Raw genomic sequence first — 26,035 nt, forward strand, 5'->3', positions numbered from 1 at the left:
CCATGAAAGATCTGTGAATACCTCTTCAAAAAGTATTTAAAAACATGTAAAGTAAAGGCTAAGACTAGAAAGTATTAATATCTTAGGAAAACACTTTTTTGGAACATCTTTTCTGCCTATTTTGCCCTTATTTCTGGTATAAAGAATCGTGTTACAGAGTACCAACTCTATCATGCCCTCAAGATAGATATTTTGCCTCGAAAACACACCTTTTCAAAGACTAGAAATATACCCATAATTTCGAATGTGAAAGAAGGAGTTTTAGTGATTTTTACCACCCATAAAAACCCCAAGATCCCCTCTAATTGTTTGAATACTCCACCCCCTGCCCCTTTCCCCAGCCATTCCTTAGTTTTCCACCAATTTCTTCAGTTCTTATCTGTCGTTGGGGCCATAGCTCTGCGTTCTAGACCGATTTTGAAGCCGATTCTACTAATGTTAACACATTGCCACTCTCCAGGGCCCTCGTACGTCGCGTAATTTGGGTCAATGGACTTGAAAATTGTGTGTGCTGTTGGTCTGTGGTCGTACAAAGAAATAAACATGGTCGAATCATTTTTATATAGATATACTCTCGTCTATAATCGCTGTGCTGTGCTGTGCTGTGCTGTGTGCGCACTCGAATGGTTTGTTTACATTCGATAAAGACCGACAATGCGCGAGCGAGTAAGGAAATTGACTCGATAATGGTAGTGCAGTGCCTCGTAACCCTCCAGCAAGTGCCTCCCCCCCCCAGCCCCCCGGCACCACCCCACCACTCCCTCTATTATCGCCGTTCAAGTACCACCTGAGGTCCCTCCTCGCTCCTCCTATCAATTACCGTTTGTTTAGGTTCGATTTCGTATTTGCTTTGTTTATAAAATAGCGCTGTTCTTTTTTCTTTTTTCCTTTTTTTTTGTATTTTATTATTGCATTGGCTCTGTGGCACTGTGGCATTTATTTGCTCCGTTTTTTTGCCGCCAGTTTGTCTGGCAAATGGGGATTGTATCTGTATCTGTGTATCTGTAGCTGTGTCGCCGTTCGGGGTGCTCTGCTATTACTTTTTACGATTTCCAAACACTCGAGAACGAATGCTCTGTGTTTATAGAATTTATTGGGGGATCGACGAGAGTTTAAGGTGTTTTTTTATATCTTATCTCCTTACCTGAACATCTTTGGAGAACATATTATTCGTGTGTATAATGACAGCACTGAAGTTTCGTACAGTCTCAAACTCAAATGTGATCTCCACCGGGCGGCCCAAGAGAGTGTCATTCCGCCAGCCAATCCATTCGTAACCTAAAGCGAAAAGATTAACAAAATTCAGGGATTTACCAGCATTCATATCGGGGCTAGAAACATGGCTAAAAGAACACCTCCTCCACCTCTTTGGCACACCTCCAAATGCGACGGACACGGAGTACGAGTATTGTGGAGTACTCGAAAAACTACCATTTGTTATGCGGTATACGGTCTATGGTCTAGTTGTTGGCAATTTTATGTGACATTTATGCCCAAGACAGGGGTCCAGGGAGCTCCTCCACAGACTGGTTTATGTGACAATTACATGGACTACCTTTCGTGCAATTTATAGTCTCATATGCGGGGGAGCAGACTCCACTCTACACCACTCCAGTGCTGCCGCCTTCTCAGATCTAAAGCCGACACAAATCACACACTCTTACCTTTGCCAAAGCCATTGATATCATTGCGAAAGTTGTCCTTTCCCCGCTGTCCGTCCACCAGTTGGCCGAGACCGTTCACATAGCGATCGGCCTCCTCATGGCCATCGTAGGTCTTGTCCGACAGATCGATTTCCATGCCCCGCTGCATGCCCTTGGGAATGCTGTACGCGACGATGCCCTCTGAAAGTTTAAGGAAAATGAATCTAGATTTCAGTTTAAGGCGATTTGTGGGGTCATATTTTCTCAGCCATTTCCATGCTTAATTTTAAGCCCAATTTTTATGAGTATTTTTTGCAGCCGGAGTCGCCTCCTGCCGCATTGCAATCTTTAATAAAACAATAAACGGAAAAACCAACTAAAGTTTCGCGGGGGGGCTTTGGGGGCTCCCCCAATCGACGGCCAAAGCGAAACAAAGTCATCAAGCAATAACCGGTCTCCTGGCTGATTGCATGCTGGCAGATATTTGTAATACCCTCTCCCGCCTACAGGGTACATCGATGGATGGAAACGGTTGAGCAGAAAACAGGAAAACGGCAAAAAGTAATGACAGATCTGTCTCTATTGATACAAATCGAATGATGTGTTATATATTTTATAATATTTCGGTTTTTTCCCCATTTAATTGCTGTTAAGGGCATTCCCCCTTCGACTATCTTCAAATAGGTACGCCCTCCGCCTGTTTTGCAGCTAAAAAGATACATTTTCTTGTTGTTTGCCTGCCCCAAGACACGGAACAAGTGCGAAATGCTGAGAGAGAAGGAGTATCCCGCCTCCCGAGGGATAGCGGTGTTTAAGAGCATAACTCATGGCAGCGGAGGGGGGGCATGTGGCAAGGGGGACCGTAGCACTTACCTTCCCAGGCACAGCCGACGATCTCGGCGCGCAGACAGACCGTCCGATCGTACTGGCTGTAGGGATAGATGCGCACCTTCGATGCAAAGATGCTCGGCTGCAGCACGTTCTCCACCTCGCTGTAGGTGTTTATATTCCCGGGTAAGACCTGCAACGACACGGCACAAGAGAGGCAGAAGGAGAGATTATAAATGGGGACTCCTCATGAGGCACTTCACGTCGTGTAGGTGGGAATCAGAGATACAAAAACAAAAACAAAAGCGTTAAAATTGATTTTCCATTGCTTGCACACAATAAATCGATGCAACGCTCCATTGAGCAGGGGGGGCAGGGGGAGGGGGGGAATGGGGGAGATTCGTGGAACACCTACGCAATTTTCGCCTCTCTTTTGTGTGGGGCGATAGTTCGCACGTAAATTGTTTGGCTAAAAGATGCAATATCTTGCAGGCCCCCAGAGGCTATTAAGATTCGTATCTGCTGGATCTGGGGAATGGGCCTGGCCTCGTGATTAATGTGTGAATGATAGAGCGACAGAGAGAGAGAGAGAGAGCGAATGAGAGAAGCTCTAGAGAATGTCTTTGGGTATGAGAGCGTGAGAGGGAGGCTATTTTAGGGTGTTAAAATTAGACTTTAGGGTTATGGGGAGATCTTTTTTATTGGTTACATTTTTTGGCATACAAGAATCTATAATCTCGAAACATTTTTTCCTTTTTAGACCCAAAGGAGACAAAGGAGATACAATTTATGTGGTTTAAGCCCTCCATATACAATCTTTTAATATTTAGAGATGTTTTCTGTAGTTTTTTTCACCTTCTGCTAAAGAAATTCGGTTACAATCAACGTATTTTCCTCTTTTTTCGAGCACGAGATTCACTCACGACTCTGTCATCACGCACTCATCTCCCATGCCTCTTACCTCTTTCCCTTGACTGCTCTTCCAGCGTATCCATTTCTCAAAGCCCGGCCGCCAGTATTCCAGCACATAGGCCTCGGTGTACTCCTGGCCCTGACCTTTGCCGAAGCGGCCCTGAGTGCGTATGGCGCTCACCAGATGCACCTGCAGCAGATCAATCTGTAGATACTCCTGGAGACCACGCGACACCATATGCTTGGGACACCAGGCCCCGCCGTTATTATCCACCTTGAGTCTGCAAAAGATACAACAGAAACAACAACAGATTAATGGGTGTGGCAGTCACAGGCAATCAGGGATCTGTATCCACATATATCTTGATTGGAAAAGGCATTAAATGTATGCCTCTCTCTATTTTTCATTACAAAATGTTTAACGTTTTTTTTTAGAATTTTTCTAGTGGATTTTATGCAGTTTTTCAATCATTTAATGAAACCCGAAGGCTGCACTGATTGAGTGGTTCAGCAGCAGAAAAAAAAACAAAAAAAAAGTGTACGCCCATTTCTTGTTTTTCATGCAGTTTTTTATTGCTGGCCTTTTTTCGCTGTCATTTGCATTCGGCGTTAATTATTTAATTAAATTTACGTACGCACTTTTTGCTACTCCGATTAACAGATGAAAATTGTAATCGAGATGAGCATTTGAACATTTGAGTGGAGGAGTGGAGGCGTGGAGGAGTGGAGGCGTGGCACGGCAGTCTGTAATTAAATGATTGGCACAACACGCCAGGGGTTTCAGTGGCCTGCTTCTTTGAGAAAAACAGAGCAAAAAAACCAAAATACATTTACTACTCGTACTGATTGCCACTTCACTGCTGTGGCCATTGTCGAGGGTTTGTAATACGCTTTTTGTGGCAAAAGTTTTAACGCAAATTATATTGGGTTGAAGGAAGGTTCTGGTTCGAAAAGGCAGTTTCTAAATCTTTAAATATGTAACATTTACTAGAACATGATTTATGTTTGAAAAGCGAGGTTTTAGTATAATTTGTGCCTTTCCATCTTTATAGAACACTAATTTGAGTGCTTTTTCCAAGCCATTCCTGTGAAAATCTCATTGAAAAAAGGTGTAACAAACACTGCCATATTTGATAAATAGAAGGGACCTTTCCTTTCCTATTATTTCCTTTCCAAACATTTAAAAAGTGAGGATTAATGCAGACCCCTAGAACACAATAATCACTCAAGTGTTTCGTTTTGTTTTATAGACAATGTGAGGCCTTCCTTCACTTTTTTTCACCTTAAAATGTATCCTCCACTGGCTTTCAGGTAAATTAGTCAGTTAAAGCTCTTATTATAATAAGGAATACTGGAATATACATTATTATAGAATATATATATTTTATTTTATGCAATATATATTTGTAGATAATTTCTCTTTGTCAAAGTTCTTTTTTCTACCATGAAAATATGAAAAAGAATTGCTTGATATATTTCAGCCGAGTTAAAACAATTAAAAGTCTATTTCCTTATACTTTTGTCCCGATATTATTTTCTAAATTAATTGAACCTCAGCTTATTTAACCAATAGGCATTTCATTTCATTTACTTTGATCTGAAGACATATTAAAATAAGCAAAAGTTCGCTTTTTCGGTATTTTTGGGGTATTTTTATAGTCATGTTTTCCTTTACTATTTTCTCCTTTAAAAAAGATTTTTTATTTTTTTTTATTTTGTAATTTGTAATTGATTAAAAAATATTATCACAGATACAATTATGTTATTTGTTGTTACTGTTTGAGCACAAAATAATTACAATGGTTTAAAAAAATACAAAATAATAAGAACAAAATGCGTGTCATCAAGTTTGAAGAATTTTGAGGGGCATATTATTTGGTTTAGTTATCTGTCCAGGTTTCCTCCTCTTAGATCATCCTGTTGGGCAGGTCAACTGGGTGTATTCTGGCCAGCCCATGCCGGTATCTGGTTCCCACAAGGCGCCTTGCAAGCACATTAGGGTGGCTCACAGTCTCTCTTGAAAGCCAACTAAGTTGTTTTTTTAAGGAAATGTGAAGGGATTCATGGGAAATAATTCTCGAGTACTTAATTCAATATTAGGATTTCCAAAAGAGATCATTTATTGTGTAAGTACTCTATAGAAACCTACAATAAGCCTCTCTTAAAAATAAATTAATTGCCTTTTTGAATATTTTGCATTTTACAAGATTAAGCCAAGGTCGAGGACATGTTTATTGGTAACAAATGAAAACTAAAGCTCGATGTGGGGTTCAAAATAATGTACAAATGTTCAAAATGTACAAAACAATGTACGAAATATAAAGCTAACAGAATGCCATCAAATCGCATACAAAAAACGTGGGGAACACTTTTGTTTTCCATCTTTTTTTGTACATCAAAAGCAAACAAATGTACGTTCGGGCCCTTCGGCAATGCCTATATCTGAAACATAAGAACTCGTATAACACTGTAGTCGATCCTTTTCAGCTGTTTTTCTATCTTTTTTCTTCCACTTGTTCCCCTGTTCCCCTTAAAGAAGGAGTTTCCCCAACTTTCTTAGCCCCCACTCCAACCTTAATTCACAAACAGATTTTACCAGCTCCATAGCTAATAGAAACATATTGCCACAGTGCCACATGTTGCTTAGTATTCCCCACCCATAAATATGCAAAAACCCTCGCCCCGCCATATGGCAGAGGGCCTTTCCCCCCTGCCCCTCATTCCGCAGAGTCCATGTGGGGAACACTGTGAAAATTGTTGCGAAAGAGTCAATAAAATGGCATGATTTACTAGAGTTTTGTGCCAGGGACTAGAAAACTAGATAAAATATGGAATGGAATATACAGGAGGCAGGGGCACACTCATGGCTGTGTGTGTGTGTGTGTTGATGCCACACAAAAGGAAATTGTCGCAATGCAATTGCAGGTTGCAGTTTGAGTTTTTGAAAGTTTGTTTTTCAAGGGGTTGGGGAGGGGGTGGGGTGGGGTGTGAAGGGGCCTCCTGTCAAGTGACGCGGTGTGTGGTTAACTTTTGCGTCGCTTTTCCCCCTCTGCTTTTCGTTTGGGGGATTGAAAATTGAAAGTGAAAAGCAGCAGCAGCGGGAAAACTGGAGCACCAGCTGCTGTACGAAAGAGAGCGAGAGAGGGAGAGAGAGAGAGAGAGCATTTCTGCGGCAAAACCCATTCGTAGCCATTCAATTGTTGATTATGCAAATTGCCATTCACCTTGACACGCAAACATCATTCACACAAAATATGATTTTGCCCAATCAAATAAAAACTATGGAAAACTGAGAGTGAAAATCCGTTTGAAGCGGAAAAGTTTCTTGGAAAATACTTTTAGAAATTGCGAAAAGAGTGAGTTTTAAATCTAGCGGATATATCCAATATCTTTTAAAGTTCAACTCGCACTTTTCCACACCTTTCTTGTGTCGCTGTGTTTTCGGGGAAAGCCCCTTAAACCAATGCAGGAAAAAATTGAGTAGGAAAAATGATGGGGAGGCTGTGGCGTCCCATCCATGACCTACATTCTCTGCGCCTTGCGTGGTGTGGCATCGCTTTTGTTTTTTATGCTATTTACGTTAATCGCGGTTTACAGCGCGCCCCAGACAGTGCCACCGACAGGATCTGCTCTGCGATATATGCAAAACAGTCGCAAAAGCGGAAAAGTGGAAAGGGGGGGCACAGGAACAGGGGCTGTGTGTGGCACAGGCGGCAGCAGCGAGGAGAATATGCTGCCAAAGTTAACTCGGAAATGCCAAGCTGCCATATTGTGTCCTTGCCCCAAACGCCACAAATCTCCATCTCCCCCATCGTCCTATCTCCCTATCTGCCTGCTTCGTGCCACACAGTTTTCTGTGGGCCAATGCCTACATTTGCGTACTCGTATTCCTTTTTTTTGTTTTTGTTAAAGCGCGTCGAGTTTTTCCTACATTAATATCAATTTGGTTGTCATAAATCCAATGAGACGTGTATCTGGGGTAAAGCCACAGTGGGAGAGAAAGAGAGAGAGGGAGAGAAAAAGGAACGTAGAGCCATTTGTCGCTGAGTTTTTCTTTTCTTTTTAAGAAGTATTTCTGGAGGTAATTGGAAGATTAAAGACTTAAGAAACCCCTATATTGATCTGGTAATTGGGCCAATATTTGTATTGAATCATTAAGGAATCGCAGGAGCTGTTTTACCATCAAATGATTGTATTTTGAAGTTATTTATTATTGGAACAGCATCTTAAAAACATTTCTAAGCAGCAAAACTTTCTTTTGTTACTTTTTCTGTTTACAGATTTAAGAAAATTCAACTTAAAATGATGATAAACATAAACGATAAAGCACTTTCCGTTTGCTGTTTTGATGGAAATGCATCACAAGCAACATCCTCGTGCCGTTGTCTTTTCGAAGGAACCCCAACGACCCGAGGAAGTTTGCTCTGATAGACCTCCAGCTTCATATTCGATTTAATTGGAGCTTTTATTATGTAAAAATTGGAGAGAAAAAGAAAATGGAATTTATTTTAAAAGTAAGCAAGAGGATCATATTTAACGAGAAAACAGATTTTTATAATGAAAGAAAAAGTAAAATGGATTATTTAACAAATAAAAGGGGAAAAAGGATCATATAAACCGAAAAAATTATTTTTTTATTATTAATTTTTATTAAATTCTGGTTTTGATAATACAAAATCGGAAATTTATTTTAAATTTATAAAATACAAATTAAATTTTGCTATCGATTACGTGAAAAGTTAGAAAAAATATCTAGTGATTGAAGCACTTTTCCGATGATCTTTTGCCGTTGGGTTTGAGTTCCATCACAGGCAACATCCTCGAGCCATGGGCTTTCAAAATCTACAGCCATGACCCGAGGAAGTTTGCTGCGATAGAGCTCCAATATGATGAATATTTTTATAAAATTATTAGACACGAAGGAACTTTAAGGATTTGCTTAGATTTCGGCCTGTAAAAAGTCCTAAAAATGTATATAAATAGAGAAACCACAAAAAAGTCTCCAACGAGTATAAGCTTTCCTCTCCGCCACTTTTCCTTCCCCCTCGTGATGTTTATTACCGTCAACATATGGGTCACCTGGGAGCTCAGAACTGGGACTGTGACTGCGACAGTGACTGTACTTTTGGCATAATTTGGAAGACCCCAAAGGCTGCCTCTCACCACTCCCTCCCGAAGGCTCGTGGCTCTTTTTGAATATGAAAATGTTTTCTCAATTGGCCAAATAATGGAAGACGACGACGAATCCTGCTGCTGCTCCTTTTGCTGCTGCTGCTGCTCCACTTACGTAATGCAAAGGAGATGGCAGGAAAAGGTGGTGCTGCCTGCTCGCTTGTTAGGCGCTACGGCAGCCTCTCCAGATTCCATGCCAGATCCGTTTAGAATCATTTTACAAGCAGCCAAAAGTGGCAGAAGAAGAGAGATCTGCCTTTCATTAGCATCGTTTTGCTGTGGAGAAGAAAGCACTAACGAGGCGTAGATGTTATATAATACCCGAAAACTATTTCCCCTCCCCCCCTGATGGGGGCGGCACTCTGTGCGAAAATTGTATAATATTCTTCCTATTTTTTGGCGTGGATGGGTTTTCCTTTCCTTTCCTGGAGGTTCTGCTGTGGTTTCGTTTTATGGCAAATTGTTGCATACTTTGCGGGGCCTTAGCCATTTCCATTGCATACTTTGCAGCGTTATGGGTCAGCAGCAGGAAGAGGTGCCTCGGCAGAAGGAGCAGCAGGACACCAGCAGTAGCACCTACTAACAGCCAAGGTTTTATTTTAAAGCAAAAGCCACTAAAATATGCCATAAAAGGTTCTGCTGGCAGCTAGGCAAGGCAGCTATCGCATAACTGCAGCACACGATGTTACGTGCCTGCGTTTCCGCTTCCCCCCACTCTCCCCTCCCCGCCCGGTTGTTGCCACAAAACACACAACTAAGTGGCGGCTGTAATGTTGCATTTTCACACACACACACACGGACATACACGGACACACGCTTTCAGGGACTCTGCCGCACGCTAACTGGGTCTTGTGTTACTTTATGCGACCACCAGGCGACGCCAGAAATTAGAACCGAAACACAGACACGCACACACACACCACACGCAAATGCAGATACACAGATACAATTATGGGGTATCCTTTGGGGTAGGGTAATGGGAGAATTCTGCTCGTTTTTAATATAAATTCATGTCGCTTTCACTCGCTCCTCCCTCCCCCCCCTTCTCTCTCTCTCACTCTCTCTCTGGGTTACACATTTATTTAGTTAATTATGAAAATATATATGACACTGTGTGTGTGTGTGTGTGTGTGTGTGTGTGTGTGTGGGCCACCATATGGCATTGGGAAATGGGAGTCTGTGAGCCTGCGAGAATGGAAGTCACGGAACGACCTTCCCTTTCCTTTTGCACAGATACGCTAGTGAAAGTTTTTTGTTTTGCATTCCATTTACTTGTTTTATCAATGCAAAATAATTTGCAAATTTTCTGGTTGTTGTGTGGTCGAAGGAAATGTTAACAAATGTTCATTAAAAATAAACGAAGGCTACGAAGAATAAATTGTTAGAAAAAGCCAGGAAATGTCTGAAATTGAATAGAAAATGTAAGAAAATTTTGGGAAATATAATTGAAATATACGTTTGTTTAATCAATTGTTCAATTTTTAATTGCATTTATACGATTAGTGTTCGTAATAGTTCTGTAGAACTATCTAGAGCCAGAGAAAAAAAAGATGTCAAATATTTATTGAAAAATAAATCAAAAAATATTTGATTTAAATATATTTTGTTATTCAAAATAAATATATTTCATATTAAAATAAAATATTATAATATTTTTTGACTCTATTTATTTTATTTGATATTCATATATTTAATTTAATTTATATTTAATAAATTAAAAATATTTAATTTAAGTATATTTCATATTTAAATTATTTTTTTGAATATTTTTAGAAGATATTTATTTTATTTGATATTTACATATTTTATTTTATTTATATTTAAAAAATCAAAAAATATTTAATTTACATGTTTTTTGAGTTTATAAAAAATATATTTTATATTTAAATTAAATATTTGCATATTTTTCGATAATATTTATTTACATTTAATAAATAAAAAAATTTGATTTCATATCTTAAAATTTTAATATTTTTAGATAATATTTGGTATGTAAAATATTTATTTTAAAGTGTGTTTTTTTTTTTTATTAAATATGGTCCGTAAAAAAGCGACTTTTTATTAATTTTTAATACATAATTTACTATTTTTGTGGTTTAAAAGCTAATATTACATTAAATTATGTGTATCTTTTGTACTCTGCCAATTTTCTCCGAGCGTAGAAGAGCGATCTATCGGTAGCTAATGTACTTGTCCCTCTTTTTGTGAAATCATCTTGAATTTATGTTGTACGGATCCTTAACCAACACCAAGAAGAACCCTACTGCCTCCTGCCCCTTGCCTCCTGCCCCCCTCATCCTGGAGCCACTTTCCAGCACATTCTACTTATAAAGGACCCCCTTTTGGTCTGCGCACCCTATTAAGGGGCATGCTAATTTGATCATTTATTTCATTTCTATGCAGTAGACATTTCTGAGCTCATTAGTTATTTAGAACCAGCCAAGGAAGTGCCCGTATTGGATGGTACTCTCGGTACCTTTTGTACCCATTTTGATGCCCATAGAATATATGGTATCTTTGTCCACATTCATCCCCCTCTAGTGGCCCACTTTGGCCTGCGGCTGTGGCCCACTTTTGCGCCTAGTTCTAGCCCCTAGTCTCGTATCGAGGCTTCCCCACTTCTGGCTTCTCCATAATTTATTGCGTTTCGCTTTATGCAAAATCGAATTTGCATATGTTTCGAGCTCCTCTACTTAAAGGATAGGGCGGCACGTTCACTCACTCAATTGGCTTGTTTTTCCACAGGACAATGCAAACATCCTGGTCTGTGACCCTTTTTTCCTTTTCGGAGACTGAGAGGGGGAAATCTTTATTAAATTTCCTTTTTGTATCTGTATCTTTTTTGTGTGCATTTTCTTTTTTAATGAGTCTCCAGAGTTGGAGGATTTAAAGTTTGCGCCTAGAAGTGGACTGCAGGTTTTTCCTCTACGACACAAAAAGTTAAGCTGATTTTCAGGACAAGTCCAGTGGGTCCTGCTCCTGGCGAAGTTTTCCCCTTGGAAACTTAACTTTTGCTTCGACAAGGACCTTAAGCGGCTTAAATTTTGGAGAGAGAGAGCCCCTAACATATGTTGCACATCAAAGCGAGATTCTAATAGCTAAAGGGGTGCCAGAGACAGAGAGACAGAGAGAGAGATCTCCTAAAGGCAACATTTGTATTTCACCTGAGAGGGGGGGCGGGCGGCGAGGGGTGTGAGCAGCTTGTTAAATATTTGCCTTTCCAATTTCGCCACTCAACATACGAGTGTCTGCAAGTTGCTTAAGGGTACTCCCACCACCCCCTGGCCCTTTGCATATTTATTTTCCATTTTTCCATTTTCTTTCTAGCTTTTTTAATGCCACTTGATGCAATTAAAATGCCAAGGCAACAGTTCCTTTTGCCAGCCAGCGGCTCGTCTCGTAAGCTACTAAAAATTATTTTTTACGATTGTCATAAAGACGGCGGTGCCTTGCCCCCCCAACCCCCTTTCTTCCACGGCCATGCCAGGCCAGGCGCCCACCCTTTTGTTCCCAGGCGTTCTCCGGCAGAGTTTTTAATTAAAAATTCCCTCTGTTTTCCCTCTCCGCACTGCTTTTCCCAGCGCTTTTCTTCTCTCTGTTCTTTTTTGGCAAAATATTTTGGTAAGCATTCTCTTGCTCTCTCGCGTCAAAGGCGCAGGGTTGGGGGGAGGGGCGGGGGGTGGCGCCCAATCCTTTAACAAATTAATTTTTAGCCTCAAAATGAGGCGGCAGCTGGCTTTAATTGCTTGTTGCCACGTACCTTAGTGGCAGGAACGAGAAAGCAAGGCCCCATTGCGGCATTCGGGCGATAGATTGACATTGAATTGAGTTTCGGAAGGAAGAGAGGGAGGGAAATGTATGGAATGAGTGGCAATTGATGGGTGATTCTTCTTAACGAAAGAGTTCTGTACAGATCTTGTATTCCCCAACTAAAGTTTCTAGCAATTTGCTTTGATTTTCCCCGAGAACCTTTAAGGAATGTCATAAAACCCACACCTTTCCCTGTGCCCTATCTCTATCTCTTTCGAACGCTGTCTGTTTCGTGTAACCCACATTAGAAGGGAGGAAGCATATCCTCTACATGGCTCCCCTTCTGCTTCTTCAGCTTCTTCTGCTTCGGCAAAAGCATAATGGCTTTTGTGTTATGCTTTTATGATTGAAGGCGAAAAACAAAGAGAGTGGAGCAGGGGGGGGTGGGGGAGAAAGCGGCGTGCTATGCCCTCAACCCTTGCACGTCACACAAATTGCAAACGGAATGGACGACAAACATGTCCCGTGCCATGTGTGTGTGTGTGTGTGTGTGTGACTGTGTGTGTGTGACTGTGTGTGTGTATCGATTTTCCTTTGGGCCATAAAACGCTAATGGTCGGACCCAAAACGTCTTTGCCTCTTCGCTCTCCCTCGCCCTTCCTGCTGTCTCTGTCTCGCTTTCGACAGCACCAGAGGCTGCCAGTCGCTGTCGCCATTTTGCTTTTCATATTTTCCATTGAACTTTAAGCCGACATCTCTCTGTTTTTTTCGCAATGCCCTCTCAAGGTGTAGAGGGTGTGATGATTATGTGGAGAGGATTGTGATGGAGGATCTTGGGGTCTAAATGGCACTGGAAATCGATTCAAAGTAGCGAAAGAGATGATCTATCATAAGCCAACCATATTTTCCTCCATTTCTAACCCTGAAAGTGGCAATTATTGAGGGTATTCCTCACTCCCATCGGCTTTAGACAGATTCAAATTGAGAGGATCCAAGGGGTATTTATTTGTTATGGGATCTATGATAGGTAGTACAGAAAATGTAGGGTTTTCCCTGTTTTATTTTGGAATAAATTTGAGGGATTCGAAGACTAGACACCTCTTGAAACGTTTGAACCCAATCGAACTTCAAAAATATGCACCCAATGCCATGCTTTGCCTCCTTTTGTGACTCCTTTTGGCCTTGAGCCCCAAAGGATATCCACACTTCGTATTGCCTTCTATTTTGCGAACGCTTTCATGCATTTTTTATTGTTGCTTCTTTCGCCTAAGCCTTAGCCGCCATTTTTATTGTCATCTTTTCCGCTGTCGTCGCTCCGCTGCTCCGTCGCTCCGCTGCTCCGTCTTTGCCATTTCATTTTCCCCCTCTATATTTGTTTTTGCTTTCATTCTTTCTAGGCTTTCGCCTTGCAATTTCCACTTGACACAATGGCACACAAAATGCAAAACTCTTTCCCCGTTGCATGCCCCATGCCCTGCCACACGTTCCGCTTCTGTTGTCTGTTTTGGCTTCTAAAGTGTTGCCGGCATTGCATTTGTATGCCAGTATCTGGCTCTGGCTCTGGCTCTATTCTTTTTTTGCTTTCCTTTTTTCCCATCCATTCGGCTTCTGTTTTATACCCATTCTTGTCGCCGTGCATGTCATTTTCCTTTTTCCCCCCCACCACCCCATTTTTGGCAGCTGTTTTTCTTGCGTTGGCAGTCGGCTTTACCCCGTCGCCGATGCTCCCCTCTTGTGGTTTCTCCTGAGCTTCTCTGGAGCCTTCGTCCTTCCAGTCGGTGCTGCCTTCGCGTGTCATTATTGTCATGGCGCAATAACTGTGACAAAGTCATCCTTTTTCTTAGCTTTTTGCTCTTGTTTTTGCATTATGTAAGATGTTGCCTCCTGCTTCATTACCCCCCCTCCACCCCTCCACCCCTACTCCTTTCTTTGACTATTTGTCGCTTTTCGGGCGCGACACCGGGCGTGATTTGTCAGATTTTTGAAACGCTTTTTGGGGCTCTTTATTTGGGGGTGGGAGGAGGGAATTAGAGTGAAAGTCGAGGCCAGGATTAGGGGAGGAAAGGGTGGCGGGTTCTATCCGAGGGGTGGCTGCCGAAGAGAGAGGGATTTAATATATTTTGGTGGCTATATTTGGAAGTGGGTCTGAATCCAGGAAGACTATCATATATCCAAGGATCTTCTTCGGTATTTGCCCTTATTTTATTATGTCTTCTCTGAGCTGTCTACCATCACCATTATCCTTTATTAATCCACAATTTACTGCAAATAAAGCAGTGGAAAATATATATGCCGATCTCCCAGGCAGTTTTTTTTCCAGCTGAATCAAGGAACTATCTCGATATATATCTTCTGTAAAGGTATTGCCCACTTTCTTTCATTCTCATAGTCTTTGAATACCTTTTTGAAGCACTAAACCATATAGAGATCCGCAGATTTGCACTTTTTCTATAACATTTCCTTCTATTCAGGTCCCCAAGGTACTTCTTAGTCTTATGGATAGATTAGGGAACCATTTAGGCCTCCATAAACCTCAGCTTCCACACACTTTTGCTGTCTAGCCCTCAATTTTTATAAAAACATACATAAATCCAAGAATTTCTTCGTAAAAATTGTGTAGAAGATGCCATTCCTTAACTTTGGGAAAGTCTACATTTGTTATAGAAAGAAATCTCGGTAGATCTCTCAATTAGAGCTCTATTTTTCCTCACGTAGATCTCTTAACCCCTTCCACTGGCATCTATATCTTTCCCAACAAAAATGACACACACTTTGCATGCGACAGCGACAGCGACCCCAAAGACTCAACCCAATTGAGGGGCATTCAGGCAGCAAATTGTTGTCTGGTTTTATGGCGCGCATGCGTAACCATCAGCAGAGGCAGGGGCAGGGGCAGCAGTGGCAGGGGCAGGGGCAGCAGGCACAAAGGAGGCGCACTGGCCGCGTAGTTAAATTTAAATACCCGCCAAGCAAATAGCAAAAGGCAATGTTTGCCTGCCGGTAATTGAAAGGCAAACAGCAGACGGCGAGAAGACCCCAGAGAAGACCCCAGAGAAGACCTGCCAGAAGACCTGGAAGAAGACTGAAAGACTGCGCATGTGCAACGCAACGCAATGGATTGGACATTGGACATTGGACAACTCAATTGAGGGGAATGGGGGCCTATTTGCCTTGGATGTTGGCTCTGACGACTGCTGCTTGGGCCTGGCCTCTGTGTGTGTGTTTGTAGAAGACGTTTTCACTCTTTCAACTACTTGCAACTGCAACTGCAACTGCAACATCTTCAGCAGAGAAAGAGACAGCGAGAGAGAGGGAGATACCGCAAACAGTTACAGCTTCTTGTCTATTTTTATTTGGTCAAGAGTGATGTTTGTAAGCCAGAAGAAGCCAGAAAGAAAGCCAAGCCCTATTTAAACAGCTGCAGGTGCAGCTAAGAGAAAAGTTGTGAGAGTTGCGGTCTCGGTATTTGGTATTTGGGGAATTCTTTGGGTTTTTCACGCTTCAGATGTAGAATATAAGGCGGTTTTTTGGCGATTGATGCCACCGCCACAAATAAAATATGAGCCAAATTTCATTAGGATTTAGTTTTTCCTTTGTTCATATTCCTCTACTTTCACAGTCCCTTGAAGTCTCTCGGCCACAAGATTCTTCACTAAATTTCAGCTTAAAGTTCGCTGGACGCCAGCTGCCGTGTCCTGGCATTCAGGCATTCGGGGGGCACCTCCTACAGCCGCCTCCATCGTGTAATTTTCTTGGAATTTTCCTTAACTTAAGGGAAGACGCTCCGCCCCGCCCCGCCCCGCCCCGCCCCCGCCCTGCCTGTCTGCATTTGTTTGCCTGTAGGTAAAGAGGAGGAATTCCTGGCAAAATATAATGAAAGTAACACCACAGTGTGTGCGTTTTTAATAAATGAAATTAATAAAACATGTTGTCGTCGTAGAGCATCCGTAGAGCACCATGGATTCATGCCTTTCTTTCACCTTTCTCCGGGCTGCAGTGTTTCGTTCTTTATTAAATAAAAGTCGAAGCAAATTTGCTTTCATTGAATTAACTCGAGATTCGGGCAAAGGATTCGAGTAAGGACTTAAACTCGTGTCTCCTGCCGTATCGTTTTAAGGACAGCCCAAATCAATGTACCCCCCCAACCCCCCAGAAAGGATGTTGAATGTGTGGCAAACGAAGAAATTCAATAAAATGTTATAAATAATTCAATAAGCAATGAGGAAAACCAACCAGCTCCAAGTGAAAGTTTTCCCTTCCTCTCTCTCTCTCTCTCTCTCTCCTTTGGCGATAATCAGTGGAAGAGAAATGCTAAACCGTTATCAAAATTCGAATTCCATGACGCCAAATGGCCGAAAGCCCCCGGCATTAAATCATAAAAATTGACTCATTTGTAACATAAAAAGCACATTAACACATTAGGGGATGCCCATGCCCCAACCCCACTCAGTGGCTGGTGGCGGAGGGGGGTGTGTGGGGGAACTCTGCTGACAGCTGAAGCGAAACAAAGTCGAAATCGTTGGCAGTCGAGGCGCCATCAAATATTCCCAGGGCCAAGTGGGAGAACGAGAGAACTAGCAGCGGCAATAACACGAGGAAAATACAGTCCAGGATACACAAGGGGAAATGGGGATAAGGATACCAGAGATGGAGATGGCAGCGTGATAGGAAAAGATTTGGTCTTAGAGATTGATTGGGATTTGCTAGGAATGTACGACAAGAGATGATGGAGATAACTGTGGGTTTATTATATAATACTAATATATCGAATAATTATATTCGTCGGGCAATATTTATCGGTTTTTCATAGATTTGTATTGATTATCGGTTCACTTTCTATATTTTTCGACTTTCCCAAATATTAATTGATTTTTCTTGATAATTCGAAAAATATCAATAGTTTTTGTTAAATTTCGTTATTTTTAGTAATTATCAATACTTATCAATTTTTCATAGATGCGTATCGATGTGGTTGGATTTTAATTGGTTCTATTTCGATATACATATATTATATTTTCGCAAATATTAATTGATTTTTTTTCGATAAATATCAATATTATTCGATATCTCTGGATATTTTTCGATAATTATATATATTTCGGTAGTTATCGATACTTTGAAACCAATAGTTTTATATTTACGGATTTTTATTTGATATAAATCGATGTTTATCGATTATTTATCGTCATTATTAGCAATATAAAACATAATCTTATATTTATAAAATATAATTTTATATTTACTCTATGTTTATCGATCTTCATCGATGATGAATAGATATTTTTGTATTTATTTCGAATTATTTTTATTTTAAAATTTCAATCCATTTTTTTTATCGATTTTCATCGAGAAGTTATCGATAACTAAATCACGCATAAGCCACAGAGCATAAAAGCCTCTCCCCAATGAACTGCCTCACGCACGGAGCTTCCATCTGTGATCACACACACAGGGCACACCCGCCCCCCACTCCGCGGTGGCAATCAATTCAATCGGGCAGACATTAAGCGCTGAAGCGCTGAAACGCAGAGCATTGCTGGCCCCGCAGCGAAAGGCGCAAAACCAAATCAAACATTAATGCAATAAAATGGAAAACGCGTTAACAACAATTGCCTCAGTGGCCAGAGAGAACGAACTCCGATGGCAGTGGCAGCACATGGCAATCATCAGAGCAGAGAGAAAGGATCTGGTATCCTGCTGCCTAAAAGTAGACTATGCCAAAAGCGAAAATCAATGCCACTGACAGGCCTCCCCCCCAACAACAACAACAACAAAAGGGACTCCGTGAGCGACAGCCACAGAAGCGCCAGCCAGTGAGAGGCAACAATGGAAGGTAGCCAAGCATCTGATGTGCGTGTGTGTGGGTGGGTGGGTGTAGTACTAGGGCGTAACCCCGCCTCTGGTTGTTTGTGGCAACATGGAAGCATGTCCTTCTGACTTTAACAGCAAAGGCAAATGCTGCATGCAGCAGCGTCTAATGCGGCAATTAAGCAGTGAAGATACGACGAGGGGAAACGACGGTATGCGGTATGTCCTCAGGTGGGGGGTGGGGGGTGGGGAAGGGACTACAGCTGTTTGATTGTAACTGAATGATGGCAGGGCATTGTTTGGGGAGGAGGAGGAGAAGGGTCTCTGAACGGAGCCAAAGATGAATGAAATCTGCACAAAAATCGAGTCTTCGAAATGGATTGATACCTCAAGATCTTAACCCTGAAAATTTCCACCAAATCTTAGAATATTTCTGCTGCAAGCCACCGCCACGACCCTCAAGAGCCTCGCGACCTTGCAAACGTTTTTCTCTATAAATCTATTAAGCTCTGGGGGCTCTACAGAGGCAAATCTCTTTGAAATCAAACCCAAATCTCTGCCAATCCCTGACCAAATCCCACGACATCTATTGACCTCTGTATTGACCCTCCAGCACAGCATCAGCCAAGCGGCACTGATTAATAAAGTTAAATGACTTATAAGTCCATTAAACAAACTTCTCCATTCTGGCGTTAAGGAAAAATGCCAAAGAAATTAGCCAACGAGCAGCCAACGGCAGGAAAATGAAGAAAATGCTAAAAGAAAATACACAAAAAAAAAGAAAAACGTCTGCAACTGATTGAAATACACATCAGGAGGGGGGCTGGGAAAACAATTGCAAAACAAGGTTTTTGGGGGAGAAAAATGTAAAGGAAAACTAGAGGAAAAACTACGAGGAGAGGGGGGGGGGGGGGGGGTACGATTACATCAAAATGCGATGGCAGCCGTGTGGCATGCAATAAGCAGAAATCAATTGACCCATTTGCTATATGTTCCGTGAAGAGCAAATCAAAAGGAAAGGAACCCCCCCCACAGCCCACCCACTCCCCCCAAAAAAAGAGGGCCCCAAACGGAGAGCCCCAAAAGCCACCCCAAAGGAACTCGTCAAAAGCGAGGAAAACCAAAGCAGAAAGTGGATTGTTTTCTTGACCCCGCCCCCGCCCCCCCACAGATTTCTAATGACAGCGTGAAAATCGACAAATCAATGCATTTTCCTTTATTCAAGTTCTGCTGTGGGAAAATGAAAAGCTGCATTTTCATATGCGCCGATGCACACCAGAGAAAACCACAGGAAAAACAAAAGGAAAAGTTCACTTTTTCCAGGCCCTAGAATTTACAACGTTTTTCAATCAATTCGAAAGAGGAATAGGAATCGATGCGGTGAGGTGTGGGGCGGGGCGGTGCGGTGCGTGTGGGGCAGACAGGGGTTAAGGGTTAGGGGTTACGGGTTTCTGAAGTTAGTGTCAAAGTCAATGTGAAATGTGAATGAAAATGTGAATGTGAATGCGAATGTGAATGCGAATGCGACCAAATGTCAATGTCGTCTCAAAGATAATGTTGTTTGTGTCTGTCTGTCTGTCTGTCTGTCCGTGGAGGGCTTCCAGTGGAGTCCTAGATGTGTCTGGCAGCCGAAGGAGTGTGTGTGGCCATCAGTTCATATGATTTCATACAGGATAGTACTTTATCAAACTTCTGTTTAAAGTAGTTTTTGATTGAGGCATTGAAAGGAAAGTTTTTAGGTGCATTTTCCATGATTTATAGAGAAACAATTTGTGGGAAGAACAGGTATCTAAAGCTAATTTAGTTTAGGGACCAAAAACCAAAATTTCTTATATTTTTTTGTCACTTTTATTTGATTTTTAATATTTTATAGAGAAATAATTATTGGGAGGAACACTTGGGAAAATACCTTTAAAGCTTATTTAGTTTAAAGGATTATTTTCGAAACTTTTTAACCAAAATTTAATTTTTTGTTTTGCCTTTTTTTTATATACATTTGTAATATTTTACGGAGAAACAATTAGTGAGAAGAACACAGTAGGAAAGGGCCTCCTCTAGCTTAAGGATTTTTTTTTCTTAATTTTTAACCAGAATTTATTATTGTTTTTTCCTTTTTTTTTAAATGATTTATTAAGAAGTTTTTTTTTTATTTTTCCTACATACAGGAAACTCTAACCATTTCGTATAGAACTCTCTTTCTTTTTATTTATTATTAGTATTATTTTCAATGATTTATATAAAAAAAATTGTATATAAAAAACATGAGGAATGATCTTAAAAACTTCTTAATTTTAAATCAATTTTTGAGCATTTTGCGGGTGTAGTTTTAAAAGTTAGTTTTTATACAAAAATACAAAAATTTTAATATTTTCAAACATTTTTTGGGCACAATATTCAGTTTCAAAAATTTATTTTTAGACAATTTTTAAGTCACATTTTTCATCAGTTTGCAAATGAATTTTTCATTATTTTCCGTGTCATAAATAACTGTTTCTAAGAAACATTCAAAGAACTCCCACACTATATTAAATTCTTTCCACATTTTCACCATTTTCTACTATTTTCGGGGAACATTTCCGGGAAAGAACTTCTCACACTTCCGTTATGAAACATCAAACAATTCTTTTCCCCCCTTTTTTCCATATCATAGATTATTTTAGGCAACACTTTAGCCTAAATTGCTTCAATTATCCCCAAAAAAAAAAAAAAAAAAACGGCAGCAGCAGCTAGCATTTCCCACATGTAGAAGCGCCACCAACTCCTGGCCTGCCTTCGGTTAATATTTATGTGCAGCCTACATTTAGGCGCTTGGCAGTGGCCCCTGTCGAAAATAACTCAACTGTCAAAAATTTATGCCAAACACATACGCAACGGGGCAGTGGCAAAGGAAAATGGTTTGTGATGCGTGAGAGAGAGGGAGAGAGACGGAGAGAGAGAGGGAGAGGTAGTAAAAAGAGTGACACAGAGAGAGAGAGTGAGAGAGAGGGAGAGGAAATGCCATGAGTGAGTCGCATATTTTCATTAGAAGACATCCATCAAAATTCACGCATGAATTTTATGGACTTTCTCCCACGCACACACACACACACACGCACACGCACACACACATGAAAAGACAACCGAAATAACGCACAAAACCACGCAGTGGCATTTTTCCACCTATGAAAAAAGTATAAAGAAAGAAAGTTTAGCCCCCCAAAATATTTATAGAGAATGTATAGAACCCCCAGCACAGAAAATCCTTAGTTTATGGAACCCCTTGTAAAAAAAACCAAGAAGAAAGTAAAAAAAAAGAAAGTAGGCAAAGAGTTTTTGGTCACGTAAGGAGCTCATAAAGAATGGGGCGATGGCATAATTTGCACTCTACTGTTCTTGGCTATTTCGCTATTGTTTTTCGTTACCAGCCCCCCCCCCCCCCCCCCCCCCTTCCACCCTTTCCCTGCTTCCCTGCACCAGCAATTCGGGGCGCCAGAAAGTAGGCTATATTCCAAATTTTTCGGTAATAAGTTTTGTACCGCTGCCAAGTGGCCTAAAAGCATGCCATAAATCGTTGCAAAATATAGAACTTTGAGGATGGAGAGAAACGAACTTTCTTTCTTGCTTTCTTGCTTTCTTTCTTTCTTGTTTTTGTGTGTCTGTGTGTGTGGTTTTAACCCCTTGTTCATATATGAAACTTTTTCATTTCCATCATATGAGAGAAAGTGAATTTCACTCAATCTTTTGTGACTTTCATTTCTCTACCGCTTCCCCGCTCTGTGTCTTGCTTTTTGCCAGTCTTTTGACTGTATCTCTGACTTCCCCCGAATCTCTGCTTCCTTTTTTATCCTCTCTCTCTCTCTCTCTCTCTCTCTCTCTGGCCAAAGGCAACCTTTTTTCATTTGTAATAAAATTCATATGACTTTGGCGCATGTTTAACGTTAAACTCCAGGTCCGTACTCCCTCCCTGCCCCCCCTACCACCCCCTACGAGTATGGTGGAGAGGAGGCCCATCATTAGGCCCGGGCACGCACATTTCGGTACCGGCAGTCACTGGGCGCCACATGCAAAACGCCATGTGTGACATTTTTAGTATCAAACATTTGTTTTGCGCACCGGAGACGCCGCCGCTGCCACTGGCCCTTCGCAGGGAGGGGGGTGGCGTGCCCCCAGGAGATTGGGGCAGTAGTCAACACGTACCAGGGCACCGCCATGGACGTTGCCTGTCGCCTGTCGCCCTGTCGTTCCCTTCGTTTCGTTCTCGGCTGTCGTTTGGTCGCTTTTTCTGTTGACTTTGCATAATTTTATTGCTTTTCTTTTATTTTTATGCGAGTGTTTTCCCTCCCCACCCTCGAGGGGTGGCGGGGGGGTGGCGACATTGACATTATAATCAATATTTCTGTTACTCCAGTCATACATTTTCCCTCGGTGTGTATTTCAGGCTTTTTGCTTGGGAAAACGAAAGGAGTCTTTGCTTGTGCATTTCATTAGGGGTATTCCTCCACTCTTTGAGCACAGATACCTATATCTATATTTTCTACTAGATATTTCTATGGTTTTGTTTGCTTTACAAAGTAAAAGTAATCCTATTTCTTTTTGTTATCGCAACTAATATTTCCATAGATTTTTCATCATTTGCCGCCTCCTCCTCCTCCTGCGGTCATTTGGTTAACTTTTCAATTTTTATCGCAGATTTTCCATCAAATATTATACCCAAAAAAAGTTCTATATTTTATGGCTTGTTTTGTTTCCGGCTAACGTTAACCCAATGTATGATGATGGAAAATAGGGAAAACTTTCAGCCAAAGTTGTTTGTTTTTGTTTTTGTTTTTGCTTTTGTATGACGGTATTCTGTGGTGGGGCTTTCCCCACTGTGTTTGCTTTGCGGCACACATTCCGAAAATGATTTTAGTGCCTCGTAAAAATGTTTCTAAAGAGAGAGAGAGAGGGAGAGAGGGAGCCAGAGTTTATTACAGAATGTATGATGTTGGCATTATGCATTATATATTCATGATCTGTTCTGGGCAGTCCTTGACTTTGCGAATAATTACCCATGAAAATTCCTTCCCCCCGTCCCCCGGCAAATAAATGTCAGCAGAATGTCTGCCCCATAAGTTGTATCATTATTCTCCCTCTTGATGGTGGCTGTAAAATCATTTTTGCATGTGCTGTTTTCTTGTTTTCTCTGGGCTTTAATTTATGTCATTTGTGTGTTTTCACTGTTTCTCTGTTGTGCTTCTTTTTTTTGTATTTGTGACATAAAGGCATTTAAACACGCCATAAAATAATTCATAATAATAATTATTTACCATGTACAAAGGCAGGAAACAAGACACAGGCCCACAGCCTTCTCCTCCCTGGCGACCCTTCTATAAAAACATACATCATCCTCATGTTACGAGTCAAGAAATTGTAATAGATCATGGCTGTTTATCACACATTTACAGCCATCACATGTGACACGCTTTTTCTGTGTACGGAAGGATTTTTCGAATGTTTTTTGCTTTTTGCTTTTTAAAGGCAGAAACTTTGATTAGTCTGTGGGGTTTTAGGGCACTAAAAGGATTAATAGATGGTATTTAAGAACGAGCCTTAAACTTTTATCAAAAATCCACATTTTCTTTTGATATAAATTTAAATTTTTTGAGGATTTATTTTACAAGGAACTACCATTTGCTGGATATTTGAAGTTAGAGTTTTCATAACAAAATATTAATAAGAAAAATACTTTAAGGTATTAACTAAAGGTTTAACTAATAAAAAACTATAGCTATGCAGAAAAAATAGGAACATTTTCATTTTTTTTCAATATAATATTGAAAGATTCTTCATTATCCGTTTTTATCCCACAAAAATTGGCATGTTAAAAAGAAAAAAACGCATTCATATTTATTTTAAATATTCTGGTCCTAAATACAAACACAATAAAATTAAATAGAATTTATTTTTACCCAGATATAAATTAAAATTAATTTTTAATAAATTAAAAGTGAGAAATTTAAAAATAAATGTTAAAATAGGAAAAAAAAAAACATAAAACTTGTAGGAAATATTTTAATTTATAAATTAAAAAGTAAGACCCTTAAAAATAAACAAAATAAAATAAGAAAATAAATAGTTTTAATATTAATTTATAATAAAAATACGTATAAAAATATTTTATTTAAATATGAAATCTTTTTATTTTCAATACGAAATATATTTTGAAATCAAGTATTTTCATAGAAATGACGAAAGAACACTTTGCTTTTGCACTGTCCACTCTCGGAGCAGATCTTTTGGTAAACATTTTTTAAACCTAAAATATTAAATATTTATATTTCAGGGCTTTTTTTCCCGGGTTCATTGTTGCACAATTCTATTGAATGGTTTCTGTGATGCAACATTGTTTGAATCTCCTTCATTCAATCAACCATTTAAAAAACCTCTTTTATCTCTTAGAATCTCTTGAAAATATCTTGTCTCGTCTTACCTGGCATGCTGTGGCCCCACATTTCCCATATCGTGGGCCGAGCTGGCGCTTATTTGAAAATCGGCAATGGCGCCAGATTCCATGCCCAACGGTTGCTTGCAGGTTCCTAAAAGAGGAAAACACACAAACAAAAGATGAGATAAGATGATGTAATGATGAAAAATCTTTTATAATTATAATGATATATGCGACCCACATAGAAAAATATCAAAATTATAGATATCATAGAAAAATCATAGAAAAACAAATGATTCCCTCCATTCACCTGTCGAAATTGAATGAATAAATTAATTAAACCAAAGACAAAAGGGCAGGCCACAAATTGGAAAGAAGAGATACAAAGATACAAAGATACATTCTCTCTATCTTGGACTTTCAGCAACTCAATTTCCATTTGCCATCAATCTGTCGAGTGGAGAATGCATGAAAAGCGCAATTATCATTTCCATCCCACTTGAAGAATGGCTGTGGGCCCCAACAGCCAGCCAGCCAGCCAGCCAGCCAGCCAGCCTCCATCTGAGCAGCCCCAAGAGACCGCGAAAGGGTCATGAATAGGTCGTTGAGACATTGCCATCATCATCATCATCATCATTGTTTCTGCTGCTGCCTGCTGGCTGCCTGCTGCTGGCTGCTTCCACAAATATTCTTCTGCTTCAAGAATATTATCATTCAGTGAATAATTAGATGCAATCAGTCAGTGCTTAAGCACCATAAGTCAAAGCCATGCCAGCCAGCGGAGGGAAAAACTAGACAAAGGTCAGGGCCCCTCCCACAAGGGGCAGGGGCAGAGGGAGAAGATACTTGACAGTCCAATCGCGCCATCTGCAGATATGGATACTCTCCCACAGACCCCCACAGACCCCCAGACCCACAGACCCTACTCCAGCCAGACGCAGACCCTTCTTCTTCAGCATCTTCATCATCTTCTCGATGTTGTAGTTTCATTTTACAAAAACCATCGAAGATCTCTCAAGCTTTCGCCTCTGTGCTCTTTTTGGCAGAGTGGCCTTAAGAAAAGCGAGGGCTGCTTGAAGAGTTTCTGGGAGGGAAATGAGAGAGGGTTTTCCTATAAGTTTTGTAGAAAAATGGGAGACAGTATGCTGATTTCTGTAGAAGAAAGCTACCGTCATAAAGAGATCTTCCTAGTGAGAGAGAGATGTGCATCTAGAGGATGTTGTACTTATAGAGAACCCTTGGAACTATTGGAGCACTTAAAGCTCTATTTATCAAATATTTTGTCAAAGATTGGACCTTAAGAACAGTATCTGATTGGGTTTGGGGGGCAGCATCAGTAATATCAATGGAATTTGGTAGTTTTATTGGCTCATTTTGAGAATTATTTGATCTCATTTCTATGCGGAAACGTTCTAAAGGATCCCTTTTCTCTGAATAGATCCTAAGATGAGTGTAAAAACGATCGGAAGGTGAGAATTCAGACAGGGATCATTGTAGCAATGGAACTATGGATTCTAAT

At 40.6% G+C, this 26,035-nt stretch overlaps 1 protein-coding gene across 2 annotated transcripts in view; it reads right to left on the bottom strand.

Moving 5' to 3' along the window:
* LOC6902426 (discoidin domain-containing receptor 2-like) overlaps positions 1-26,035 on the bottom strand; it is a 156,446-nt gene that overhangs the window by 84,650 nt on the left and 45,761 nt on the right. The window contains exons 3-7 of one of the 2 annotated variants that reach the window (XM_002133324.3): positions 24,562-24,667; positions 3,433-3,664; positions 2,517-2,664; positions 1,665-1,844; positions 1,145-1,278 (exon numbers count right to left, since the gene is read on the bottom strand). In XM_002133324.3, coding sequence (XP_002133360.3) covers positions 1,145-1,278; positions 1,665-1,844; positions 2,517-2,664; positions 3,433-3,664; positions 24,562-24,667 — 800 coding nt within the window. Of the gene's footprint in view, positions 1-1,144; positions 1,279-1,664; positions 1,845-2,516; positions 2,665-3,432; positions 3,665-4,022; positions 4,095-24,561; positions 24,668-26,035 lie in introns of those variants that run through there. The other variant, XM_015181532.2, reaches the window with a different exon arrangement.

Source organism: Drosophila pseudoobscura, chromosome 4, assembly GCF_009870125.1.
Source record: "Drosophila pseudoobscura strain MV-25-SWS-2005 chromosome 4, UCI_Dpse_MV25, whole genome shotgun sequence".
Lineage (NCBI taxonomy): Eukaryota > Metazoa > Arthropoda > Insecta > Diptera > Drosophilidae > Drosophila > Drosophila pseudoobscura.